Raw genomic sequence first — 13,033 nt, forward strand, 5'->3', positions numbered from 1 at the left:
CCGAGCCACGGCACTCAACCAGCACACACAAGACTTGTGACTGCTGCTGAAGCACCATACATTACAATAATTTAGGGGGGGAATGGAGGGAGGGTAAATGTGGCGGATGAAGGGAAAATATCTAAGCCTATGAAACTGTATCATAAAAAATAAACATTAAGTGCTCGCTTTGGCAGCACATATACTAAAAAATAAACATTAAAAAGTTTTAAAAAGTTGTATTTACTTATGTGAAAGACAGATTTATTAGAGACACACAGAGAGAAAGAAAGTACAGACAGAGAGGCAAAGATCTTCCAATCCATGGTTAATTCCAGAAAGACCTCATAACCAGATCTGAGTCAACTGAGGCCAGGAGCCAGGACCAGGTTCTGCGCTGGGTCCCCACAAGGCAGCAGAAGCCCAGGACTGAGGCTGTCCTCCACTGCATTCCCAGGTGCACTAACAGAGGGCTGGGCCAGAAGTGCAGCAGCTGAGACCCAAAGAAGCACCCTTACGGAATGTCAGCCCTGCAAATAGAAGCTTAGCCCCGTATACCTCAGAGCCGCTCCCTTGGGGGACTATCAGGGCGGAGGGCACACTTAAGTGGGATCCTGACCCTTCTGGAGGGAAGTTCTGTCATCCAGAGGGGTGATCCTCCAAGTTGGCAGTGCCATGTAGTCTGGGGCAGACTCTGAGTGAGGACACCACTGGTCTTTGCTTCTGAGCCATGCATAGGACTCTGCCACTGTGGCTTTGATGGGTGGCAGGGCAGCAGGTAGGGATGCTGCCCTGTGTGTGTGCAAAGGAGACACCTGCTGGCTTGTTCCAGGTCCTCTCTAGGAGTCACATGTGCAAAGCCTAGCTGATCCTTGAGAGAAACAGGAAGCTTGCACCCAGGCCCCGCTTCCTGGCTACTTACCTGTGCCTCGTGGGGGCTCTCCGCACTGCACCTTCTGGGAGCAGTGCTGGGGGCCCATACTGCACAGGCAGTGCCCACTTGGGGGGGAACACCAAACTCGGGAGTCTCTGTAGGGGCTTGGAAGCCCAGAGCAAGCTGTCATACTGCTCTTGGCATCCATACTCTACCAGGATGCAGAGCCACCTGCCAGCTCCCTGTCTGCCCACTCCTCCTCCTCCTCCTGAAGAGCACCTGAGTGGAGCTGAGCTCACCCCACAGCTGAGTGGGCTTGGGGGTGTCATCAGCGTCTACAAGGATGCCCTCTGGCATCCCTGCCTTCTGAGCCCTGCCTGCTCCTTTGCCCACTGCTAAGGTCTTGGTCCTCCTCTCACTGGGATCCTACCTCTGGCTGCAGCCTCTGCTTCCTAGGGCCCAGCATCACCTGCGTCATTTCCTCTACTGCTTCTCACCTGATTCAGTGGACAGAAGACCCCTGGCTTGGCTTCCACCCTGGTCCACAACAGTGAGCACGGTGGGGGAGGGGTGCAGGTAGGGAGAGTGGGAGGCAGATGGCCCTAAGTGCACCTGCTCTGCCCAGCGCAGCTCCGACAGGGAGGAGGCGAGAAGAGAAGGGCTGTGGGTGGTCACCGCTGGCTGCTCTTAAATCCGGCTGAGGAGGCAGGGTCAGTGTGATCCCACGGGAGCCCTGGGAAGACGAAGAGGGGCTCTTCCTGTTGTTCCTTAGCTGAGGGGCGATGATGGCCAGACCCTGGCAGGTTCCCCAGCTCCTGCTGGCCGTCTTGGTGGCCCTTTTGGCTGTCACTCAACAGTCACGGAGGAAAAGCTTTGTAACTGTCTATGAAGTTTCCGCAGCGGAGGAGCCCGTGTTGGGGTGCTTGCAGTTCGTTACCAATGAATACAACAAGCAGAGTAACGACACGTACAACTTTAGGATCATTCGGATCCTGAGGATCCTCAAGCAGGTCAGTGTGTGCCCCATGCCTGCCCTGCTCACCCACCTGTCCATGCTGGGACTCCTGGGTCCCTGTTTCCCCCAACCTCTGTGCTGGGAGAATCCCCTGTGAAAAATGACTAGAGCTCAAGGTCCCAGCAGGGAGCACCACTGCCTATGTTTGACAAAATAATGCTCAATGCATATAAATGTGCAAGTTCTTGGGGTTGATATGAAATGAAGACATCTGAGGAGATCAGAATGCTATCTCACACCTGCTTAAGGTACACATTGGAACTAGCACACCTCCCCCAGCAAGAGTTAGATTTAATATGCATGGAGGGGAGCTGCTAAAGCAGGCAAAGTCCCACTGGGCTGGTACTGAAACTGGAAGCGGGCATTTTGAGGGAGTGTGCGTGCACTAAGGCAGGTCTTGTTACATCGCTTACAGGGCAGCTCAGGCCTTTATGGCCCAGGATCCTGCACCTGCTGCCTGCCTGTGGATGCAGTGCTCCTGGAGCTCCTGTCTCTGCCCTCGTGTCCTCTGCAGGTGCGTTCCTGCCCAGTGGCAGGCTGACGCATTGCACAGGGACAGAGCAGCCCAGCAGACCCTGAGCATTTGCTCTGCGGGCGTGCCTTTGGCATCGTGGTTTGCAGGCCCCTTGAGACACCTGCCACTCATGTCAGAGTCCTGGCTCTGCTCTGAATTCCAGCTGCCTGCTCCTGTGTGCGCTGCTGAGCACTGGGGGCGGCCCCAGCACTTGGGGCCCTGCCACCCACGGAGAGACCCAAGTTGAGTGTTGGCCCCTGACTTCTCCTGCCCAAGACCCCTTCATTCTAAACATTTGGGAAATGAGGTGGCACCCTGGCATATCCCTCTCCATCTCATCCCTTTGGAATGAAACAAATGATAATATGAGCAAAGTGATTGGCTGACCCCAGCCCTGAACAATTGACTTCCTTTGTGTTATCCAAGCTGTGCGTGGCTTTGCCCACAGAGAAAGACTCTGTGTGTGGTGATCTCTGGGGAATTCTCTCTGAATGGCAAATGGAGACAGAGGCCCAGACAGCAAGGGAGAGAGGAGGCGCCTGCTCTGCCCAGGCCTGGGTCCTTGCTCTTGGGCACAGCACAAAGGATCCCCCCTGCAGATGCTCTTGCCACCTGCCACCCCCAGGTGACGGATCACTTGGAATATCACATGAACGTGGAAATGTGGAGGACCACCTGCCTAAAGCTGGACCCCAAGCCCTGTGACTTCCAGGAAGGCGAGCTCTACAAGGTAACTACAGGGAGGCCCCTTCCCGCAGGTGCTTCCTGTGGGCGTGTCAGAATCCCACAGGATTTCTTCTGGGCTGCCTCGGGAAGAAGGCATGAGCTACACCTCCTTTCTCAGGGAGGGACTTGAGCGTGGGACTGGCCGAGACACTGCTCCGGGGTGCGGGGTGATTCTGAGGAGGCTGAGGGGGTGCAGAGGGCAGAGTCAGGATGGCTCAGTGCCACAGGCCACTGTTTCCTGTGGCTAATAGTTCATCAGCTGAGGATGGGGCTGGGGCGGGGGGAAGATGTTGACAGCTGCCGCAGCTGAACATCTGAGCCCCAGCGAGATGGGAAGATGAATCAGTGAGTGACTGTGCTCCTTGCACATTGCAGTGCCTGGTGAGTAGGAGACAGAGATGAGAAAGCAAGTCCAGGAATGATCTGATCGCTGGCAGGGGCCAGGGAGGGGATCGAGTTGTTGGTGTGTGACCTGCACAGGGTCTTTCCCCTCAAGTGTGATTCAGTCCCCACCGTGCTGGGCAGACCCCGGCCCTGGCCATCTTCACAGCCGTCAACAGGAGAGCTTCCCGGATCATGAGTCCTACCAGCCCTGCCTGCAATGACCCAAAGAATGGACACTCACTTGTCTGTCAGTACCACCCTGCCTGGAGTAATCCCAATTGAAGGATTAGCTTACCTTGGTAGAATCCTAGAAGCACATCTATGCTTATAATATGTCTTTCATGGTTAATAAATGTGGTCACCCAAGCTGTAACACCCTGGCATCACAGCGCAGAAGTGTGTCCATGCAGGGTCTGGACAGTACTTTAGATGGACAGTACTTCAATCCTGAAAAAGTAGGTTTCATTGTTACTCCCTGGAGCAGTGCATGAGCTCTATAAAAACAATACTTGGAGACTCCAGAGAAGTAAATCCAAAGAACTTTTGGATTAGAGATTGAGATGATAGAATTGGAATATTGAATTCTATGTTAAGCAAATGTAAGCCCTCCCATGCCCTCTCCGATCCGTGGTTGTCAAATAAAGAACAGAAAACACAATCATGCAGAATATGTAATATGTGCTTAAAATGTTGAGCTCTTATCAGAAGGGAAGGAAGAGAGAAAGAAAAGGAAAAATCAGGAGAATACAAGAGAAAGAAATAAGTCAGATAATGTGTGGACAAATGAAGAAGGATAGGAAGCAAATGGATAATGGATGGAAGTTCAGAAGAATGAGTAGATGGGACTCTTTGAGTGCATGTGGGAAAATTGATGGATAAATTGGTAGATGGACGGCTGGACAGATGGATACATGGATGGATATATGGGTGGGTGGGTAGATGGACGATGGACAGCAGGATGTGTTTGTGAAATGGATTCATAGATGGATTGATGGACAGATGGGTATGCGGATGGATAAATGTGTGTATGGAACTGGATATGTGCATGTGGATAAATGATGGATGATGGATGCATAAATGGAAGGATGGACTGATAGATGGTTGGATGGATGGATGGATGGGCAGGCAAATGTATGTATGGAGATATGGATGTATATGTAAATGGGTGTATGACTGAAGCCAGGCTAGATAACTGGAAGAATGGCTGGATGAGCGGTTGGAAGCATGAATGAATGGATGGTTGAGTTGATACACGAATGAAAGATAGATTGTTATATAAATGGATAATGGATAAATAAACAGATGGATGAATATATGAATTCATTGATAGTTGGATGAATGAGTAGATTAATTAAAGGCAGGAAGGAAGAAAGTGGGCAAAGGAAGATGTGAAGTTAAAAAATGGCACAGAGTAAAGAATCTGTAGGTTCTGAGAGAACTATGGGCTGAGTGGACCCTTTAGGCTCAGCTACAAATGTGACTGCAGACAGAAAGACTTTCTTGTATGAGCCCAGCAAGAGCACTACCAAGTGACTGAACTCAGGGTCAACACTGAACTAGCTGTGGGTGGGAAGGTGCTGAGGGATGGTGTGGTGTGGTCATCCCCCAGCTTCCCGCCCAGCGGTCCCTGCCTGCCCCTTACAGATGTCTGCTTGCATGTGAATCTTTGGTGGTGTTCTTTGGGGGTCACTGTCTTTGGGGGTCTTCTTGTTGTTTTAGCACATTCAGTGCTTCTTCGCCGTGTTTGCTGACCCTTGGATTGAGAAGTTCAAAATCCTGAAGCAAAACTGTAGCAGCATATGAGTGTGAGGACGTATACCTGCCACTGCCATACGGGAGAGTGTCCTGGAGACAACAGGGGCCCTGACCCAGACAATAAAGGTTTGTCCACCTGCTCTTCTAAGGATCTTAGCATTTCTCATTCCACTTTCTTTCTTTTCCCTTTCTTTCTTTCTTTCTCTCTTTCTTTCTTTCTTTCTCTCTTTCTTTCTTTCTTTCTTTCTTTCTTTGGATTTATTTATTGTTATTCCTAAGTCAGATTTACAGAGAGGAGGAAAGACAGAGAGGAAGATCTTCTGTCTGATGATTCACTCCCCAAGTGGCCGCAATGGCCGGAGCTGTGCCAATCTGAAGCCAGGAGCGAAGAACTTCCTGCAGGTTTCCCAAGTGGGTACAGGGTCCCAAGGCTTTGTGCCATCCTCGACTGCTTTCCCAGGCAATAAACACAGTGGGAAGTGGAGACACCAAGATTAGAACTGGCACCCCACATGGGATCCCGGCGCATTCAAGGAGAGGACTTGAAACCCTAGGCAACAGTGCCTGGCCCTTTTTCATTCCTTTCTTCTCTTCCCCACACCCCAAGTTACTCTTCTTATAAGAACATAATCTGAAGGCTTACTGGGCTAGTGAAATTTGGGATGACCAAGTGAATCATGCCTGGCTTTGCAGTCTGTAACTACATGATAGTAGGACTTCTGCCACATCTTCATAGCAAGTAGGACAGGGCCTGAAACCATTGGCTATTGTGTTTGTGAAGCATTTACGTAGAAAAGTGTCAGAGCAGACATGCTCACAAAGGAAGGATGTTTGCTCTTCCTTTATTCCTTTTTGTTTGCTTGTTTTAACTTTGATTATCTTTACATAGTTGATTAGGGCTCAAAGGATGAAGGGTTACAGGAAAGTGGTAAGACCATTGTTTCCATATTCTCTTTTTTTCCTTCCTTTATCTGGGAGAAAGGGAAAGACAAAGGGAGAAGCCACACCCAGCCTTCCCACCCACCCCAGATCCCCACGTGGGGCATGCTCTGAGGGGCCTGCTCAAGTTGTTTTGATAGTTCAACAGTTCTGATTTGCTCCTGATCTCGCCACTCCAAGCATAATGAAATCTCTTCAGAATCCACTGGCTGACATAGTCCACCTTAGCATCTCCACTTGCTCAGATTTTCACTGCCAACACTATGCTGTGCTAGTGGATCAATTTGTTCTGTCCTCTGTTGTGGTACCAGGTGTCCTCTCCAGGCTCCAATGTACTACCATATCCTCCATGTGCACCTGGATATGCTGTCCATTGCTCTGTTTGAGCCACTGAGGAGGCTCAGCTTTGATATATGCATTCCATGGTCAGACCATGAAATCTGCAATTCTCTTCATGGTTGGGGTTCTGAGTCCAGCAGTTTGATTGGGGCCATCACCAAAGAAACTTCATCTGAAGTGATTCCAGACCTAATTCTTGTGTGTGCCTGCCAGTTTGAGGGCCTGTCACAGACCATCCCCCCTATGCATATGCTGGTTGTTGCAGTTGAAGGTCTATTCTGTCTCCAGCCCTATCTTCTATGCAAACCAATGGGTGTTGGAGCCCAATCCTGATCCTGCCCACCACATACGTGGTCATCATGCAAACCAGTGGGAGCTACAGCCTAGTCGGACGGACCTGCTATAACCCCCACAAGGCCTGATCCCTGCCCTGATTCCCATGTCCAGTCTGTCCCACGTCTCAATTCAGCTCTCATACCTGTCAATGGGCATTGAAGCCTAGTTCAACCCATCAGCGCCACTGTCCAGCTCTCACACTTACTGACAGGTGCTACTCTCTGTCTAGCCTTGCCTTTCCCAGTCTGGTCCTCATCCTCACCAGTCAGAATGGCAACCCAAGAGAGAGGTGCCCATTGCTTCCCTACTGGGCTCACTTCCACTGCCTAATTATACACTCCCCAAGTGGTTCTGTAGTTCGGCTTGATAGAATTAGCCCCTCGTGCCAGCATCAGCCAGCTGATACTATGACAGAGCCCCACCAACCCACACTCGGTCTGACTTCCAGTAGGAAGAATCAACACATCCTGGCTTTTCCTTGGTCTAGCTAGCTCACATGAGGCCAACAGGTGTTGTAGCTCTGCCTAATCTGGTCTGCCCCCATCCCAATTCGCACTCTCCTTGGGTTTCGTGATGCAGCAGAGGAGGCACATGCCCACCACCAACGTCTTTATTCCCTATCCCCTGGATCTTGGTGTGAGGTTGAGTGCCGTGGCTCAGTCTGGCATGGCCTGCTTCACCTCAGCTTTTCCAGTGGGTGCTGTAGCCTGGCCTGGCCCAGTACACCCCGAATTGGTTAGTGGGGACTACAGCCTAGCCCTATTCATCCAGTACCCAGTCCATGCCTCATGTGTACTGGCGTGTGTTGCTACCAAAGCTGGCCAAACCCACACTCCATTCTGGTGCTCAGATTCACGAATATCACCCAACCTCGCTTGACCCTGATCTGCACCAAAAGTATGCCAGTGGGTACCATAACCTGGCCTTGTCTGGGCTGTTCCCTATCATGGTTCTTGCTCTCACATATAGGGAATGTGCCCTGACTGAGGAGTCTCCCAGGGTCCTCCATCACAACCTCTCCAGTGCCAGATCACACACACACCACTGGGACTATGGGCCAGCCCTACTCAGTGGATCCCTTGACCTAGCAGGAACAATGGCCTTTCGTGACTGTCATTAACCCATTCCAGTTATTATTGTTGGGTGTTACAGCCCAGTCTAGCCTGGTCCACAGGCAGACATAGCTCACATCTGGCTCAGTAGGGGAAAAACCTAGCTTAGCCTATGCTATATTCATCCTGGATAGCACCAGCACCAGCGGGTGCTAGGGTCTAGTCCAGTCTGGCACACTCAACCCCAGTGCACACTTGTGCCAAGGGACACTGCAGGCATGTCCAGACCAGACTGCAAATCCCACTCTGGCTCACCACATTTACCTGTGGGAACCACAGCCCTGCCAGGGCATCCCCTTAGCTCCCCAAACAGGATTGTTCATCTATAGATCTTGCATGGGGCAGTGGTTGCTCTGATCAGGCTTGGCATGGTCCTACACCTGTCATGACCTTTGCCTTTGGATGTTGTAGCCTGGTCTGACCAGGCCTGCCCCAAGTCCCACCACTCGCAGGTGGATGCTGGAACCTGGCCCTGATTAGTCTGCTCTCATCCGAGGCTCATGCAAATGGATAGGTGTGAGAGCCTAGCTGAGCTTGACCTGTGCTCCAGCCTGATTTATGTTCTTGCTGGTGAGATAAGGTTGGTTCAGCCCTGCCTGGTCCACCCCCATCCAAAACTAACCCAAATTGGCCAACAGTTGGAGTTGCTCTGCTCAGGTTGCCAGGCCTAGAACATGTGCTCGACATTAGGATATATTTCCCCAATAGGGCAGTTTTCCAGGTTCCCCGTCTCAGGCTACTCCCTGACTCAGATCTCACAAGCTCCTAGCAGGTGCTAGGTCCTTGCCCGTTATAGCCTGCCACTCCATCTTGGCCTTTGTATGAGCTGGAGGATGTGGCAGCTCGGCCTGCTTCACACCCTGTGTTTTAGGATGCACATGTGGGTGTTGCAGCCTGGACCTGCCCAACCTGTTTCCAACCCCAGCACCCATGACTGTTGGCGGGTTCCATGGTCAGTCCTAGCTCAGCCTTTCACCACCCCAACTCTTAAGCTAACCAGTAGGACTTGTATTTCTACAGGATTGGGCCCTCTTATCCCCTGTAGAATCTACCCCTGGACCTGATTCTCTCGCATGGTGGTTAGTGTCATGACCCTGCCTAATGTGACCCATCCCCTGTTCCTGCATTCAGTCAGGTACTGGGATCTACCCCCACAAGACAGGCCCTGAGCCACAGCTTTCGTGTGGGCTGGCGTGTGGCGGTTTGTGATGTTCTGCACTAACAGCCCATCTCAGAACTCCCATGTGGGCTGGTGAATCAATCTGACCCAAAGTGATCTTACAGACTATTCCCTCCAAACTCATTTGAAAGTACAGTGACCCTGTCGCTGGGAGTCACACAATATTCAATCCTCACCTACATGCACATGGCCCGTATCCATGGATAAGGCCCTAGGCAGCATTACACACTACAAAGACCCTAGAGCTCACTGCTGGATGGCCAGCAGGTGAAGCTCAGCATCACTTAGCGCGCTGGCTGCCCAAAGTCCAGGACTCGCTCACTGGGTGGCAACAGTGGCCGTGGCCAGGGCCCTAAGCATTTAGTCCGACCTCACTCATGTACCCCCAATAGCTGCCACACTGCTGTTGGAAGCTCCCTCCCTCCCTCAGCTCTTCTTACTATAAACAACTTCCTTCACAGTGAGAGTCAGAAAGAACGATTTTCCATCTGCTGGTTCACCACCCAAGAGGCCACAAGAGCCAGAGCAAAGCCAGAGAGAAGCCAGGAAATTCATGTGGGTCTTCCACACAAGTGCCATGGCTCAAGCACTTGGGCCATCTTCTATAGCCTCTCCCAGGCCCTTGGCACACAGCCAGATTGGAAGTGGTGCAGTCAGAATGTAAACTGGCATCCAAATGGGATGCTTGTAGTCCAGGTGGTAGCTTTACCCACAATGGCACACTGCCAACCTTGCATAACAACACGAAAAACACATAGATAATGAAGGAACTCCAAGAATGTAAAACTGCAATATGTGAACTTCCAGAAATGCACAATGAAGAAGAAAATAATGAGAGAAAGGACCAGTTTTCTGTTGCTGTGGGAAGTCATACAGGGCTAATAGCAAAAGGGTCAGGAGCTAAAGTGGGAAGCAGTGACCCATGTGAGTACCTATTCAAGGAACGTGTGGGTTAAGAAAGCACATGAAGGAGTTGAGACATACCTCTGTGAGTGCAGGACCTGACCCCTGGCAGCTGTCACTCCAAGGAGGTGATGACACCAGTAGGAAGGGCAGCTGACTACGGCCCTTCTGCTCCAAAAGGGAAAAGGAAGAAGTGAGTGCAGGCCAGAATCAAGAAGATGTGGAACAACAATAGAGCAGGTGGCAGAAGGACTCCACAAAGGACATGGAAGCCCAAGACACAGAGTCGGGAAGGAGATCGTCAAGAGACTGAGGCAGAGCAAACCACGGGGAAGTCCAACCAGAACTCTGCAGTCCCCTGAGAGAACACAGGAATCGCAAGGTCTCGGTCAAGTCTGAGTGAGCACCACTGAGGCAGCAGTTGTCAAATTGCCACCTAGATATCAGGGTTTATGAGTTAGGTATGACCCGTTTGTGTCAGGATGTATAGCTCTCTCTGTTTTGGTTGAAAGACAAGTTTGACAAAGAGAGGAGATGGGAGGTCTTCTATAGGCTGGTTCATTCCCCAAATGGCTGTAACAGCCAGAGCTGAGCTGATCTGAAGCCAGGAGCCAGGAGATTCTTCGGGTCTCCCATGCGGGTGTAGGATCACAAGGACTTGGGCCATCCTCTGCTCTTTGCCAGGCCATAAACAGAGAGCTGGATGGGAAGGGGGACGGCCACTTCACACAATTGTTTTCAAAAGTTATTGGACCTGAAAGATTTACAGAAAGAAGAGGAGGAGACAGGGAGAGATCTTCCATCTGCTGGTCACTTCCCCAAATAAACTTTACCTTTATACAGATAGCGTCTTTCCTGTGACAGGAGGCAGCCAGCAGACTTGCTTCCTGACCTCCTTGTACACTCACTGTGAAGTAGCAGGGACACATGCAGCTGTCGGTCATTTCCAGAAAGAACTCTGGCGCTAACAGCCCATCAGTCATTACCCACCTGCCATCCCCTTGACCACAAATGGGAATAACAGCCTCTTGGGGAGGAAGAAAACACTGCATCATCCTGCCTCTAGTTTATCCATACGCTGTCCTTTTGTCTTCTTTGTATTGTAAAATGTTGACATGGCAGTCAATGGTTTCACGTGATGTCTAAAGCGCTAATGGCAAAGACACAAGAAAGCATTTGAGCGTGAACCGGAAATAGGGAGCATCGGGAAGCACTGGTCACAGCAATGCTGGTGTGGCCTTGCAGCCTGCGCGACAGGGCCGAGTTCAGAGCAAGAGGCTTACTGAACAAGAAGGCACATTCCACAGCGATAAAATGGCCAGCGTAGCAGCTCTGTTGGCACAAGTGAGTGGTAATACAGTTTCCAAGTTGTCCCCCACAAATGGACACAAAGCAAAGATCCTTAGACAAAGAAACAACAAGATCATGATTACAGTCATAGCAAGAGATTCAAACAGTTCTAAAGAGCTGGAAGGGGGGAAAGAAAGAGCAAATCCCACTCTCAAAACACAATCAAATCTACTCAAACACAGTACATTGAAACCAGGAGTAAACATGCAGAAGGCTTGAGAGAAAAGGAGCTTGCTGAGATAACACTAGGCAGTCCCTGTAGGATGCTGGTTCCATGCCACACAGCAAGGGGACTCAGCACAAGGTCCACAGAAGGGAACTGCTGGGAGGGCCGCTCCCAGGCTGCAGTGGACTGGAATGAGAAGTGACTAAAAGATCATGAGAAAGCCAAGCATGTTTGGAAGGGAAAAACACATGGTCATAGCTCCAGAAAAGCTGCCCAGGACCACGTGGAGGTTTAGGAGTGGGGGAAGGTTGTCCTAGCAGAAAACTGGCAGTGCCAGAAGGCAGGTGCACCTTGTGGGAGAAGGAGATCAGAGCAGTGGACAGCTGGCCTGCCTTAGCCCCCTCCCCCGCCACCGGCTGCACACCCAGTGCTGTGCTGGGCACAGCGGTGCATGGGAGCTGCCCCCAAGGTCCTGGGTTGGCTTCCTCCAACTCCTGAGGTGGGGGAACTGGGTTATCTGTGTTCCCAGAAGTTTCCTCTCTGCAAGGTGGCTGCAGTCCACCCTATCGGGGTCCCTCGTCCCACGAGCAAGACCCCGATACGGTAAAGATTCTTTAAAAAGTTTATTGGATAAGACTTCAAGCGTTGTGGCAAAGTGAAAGCAGTTACAGCACTTGTAAGATTTATTACAGTAAAGCAAAAGCAGCCTAGTGCTAGCTAGCAATAGCCTTGAAGTGATAGCGATAGCTCTAGCTCTAGCATAGCCTTGAAACGCGCCTGGGAGAATCTCCTGCTTAACTATTTTTTACCCAGACCTTTTTACATTACACAAACCAATCCATACACAGTTCCTCACATCATGTGGCAAGCACACCAATCATAACTTAGGTCACGTAGCTTCCCTGCGTGCTGGCCCAACCCTCAGTAACTTAACGAAACCTGTTTACCACCTTTGTGCCACGAAGCAATGGTCAACAAGTGCCATCTTTGAGGCACGGCTCCGCTCTCCACAGTTCCCCCTCAGCCCCCAGAGGGCTAGAGTACCAGACAGGACCGTGCTGGAAATCCTCCAGCAGAGCACAGGCCTGGAGATGGGCAGGCCTTGGGTGGCAGTGCATGCACTCCCTGGGACCCAGGCTTGAGTGACCGTGGGGAACCCATAATCTCCTGCTCAGTTTCTGTTTGGTGTTCTCAGGAGGGCCTGGTGAGGTGGGGTCAGTGGGGAAGTGGACCAGATAGAGGACCTGCCGAAGGAAGGTGGTTGTCAGCTTGGATCTCCATGAGGGGATCCACAAGTGACCAGGATGTGTCCCCAAGCTTGACCTCTGGCACTGATGCTGAGGACAGCCATGCTGCACAAGACTGCCCCGTTTGTGGGGCTCATGGTGCTGGGCACCTACATGTGCCCATTTGGGAGTTTGTGGATGTCAACAAGGACCTGGAGTGCTTTGTGAGGTCGAT

The 13,033-nt window shown here is 51.2% G+C and overlaps 1 protein-coding gene across 1 annotated transcript; it reads left to right on the plus strand.

The window, feature by feature from the left end:
• Positions 1–1,638: 1,638 nt before the first annotated feature.
• LOC121157239 (cystatin-11-like) lies at positions 1,639–5,295 on the plus strand. Its single transcript, XM_040981273.1, has 3 exons — positions 1,639–1,863; positions 3,008–3,112; positions 5,212–5,295. Exons 1-3 carry the CDS (start codon positions 1,639–1,641, stop codon positions 5,293–5,295), a joined length of 414 nt encoding a protein of 137 aa, XP_040837207.1.
• Positions 5,296–13,033: the final 7,738 nt, after the last annotated feature.

The sequence above is a fragment of the Ochotona curzoniae genome, unplaced genomic scaffold (assembly GCF_017591425.1).
Source record: "Ochotona curzoniae isolate NIBS_2020 unplaced genomic scaffold, NIBS_Ocur_1.0 contig_3520, whole genome shotgun sequence".
Taxonomy (NCBI): domain Eukaryota; kingdom Metazoa; phylum Chordata; class Mammalia; order Lagomorpha; family Ochotonidae; genus Ochotona; species Ochotona curzoniae.

What these genes read in the sequence shown, in the direction of transcription:
- LOC121157239 (XM_040981273.1), top strand. Translation starts at nt 1,639, where the DNA reads ATGGCCAGACCCTGGCAGGTTCCCCAGCTCCTGCTGGCCGTCTTGGTG. An exon ending in TCCTGAGGATCCTCAAGCAG is followed by an intron (nt 1,864 to 3,007) that starts GTCAGTGTGTGC and finishes TGCCACCCCCAG; the next exon opens with GTGACGGATCACTTGGAATA. An exon ending in AGGAAGGCGAGCTCTACAAG is followed by an intron (nt 3,113 to 5,211) that starts GTAACTACAGGG and finishes TTGTTGTTTTAG; the next exon opens with CACATTCAGTGCTTCTTCGC.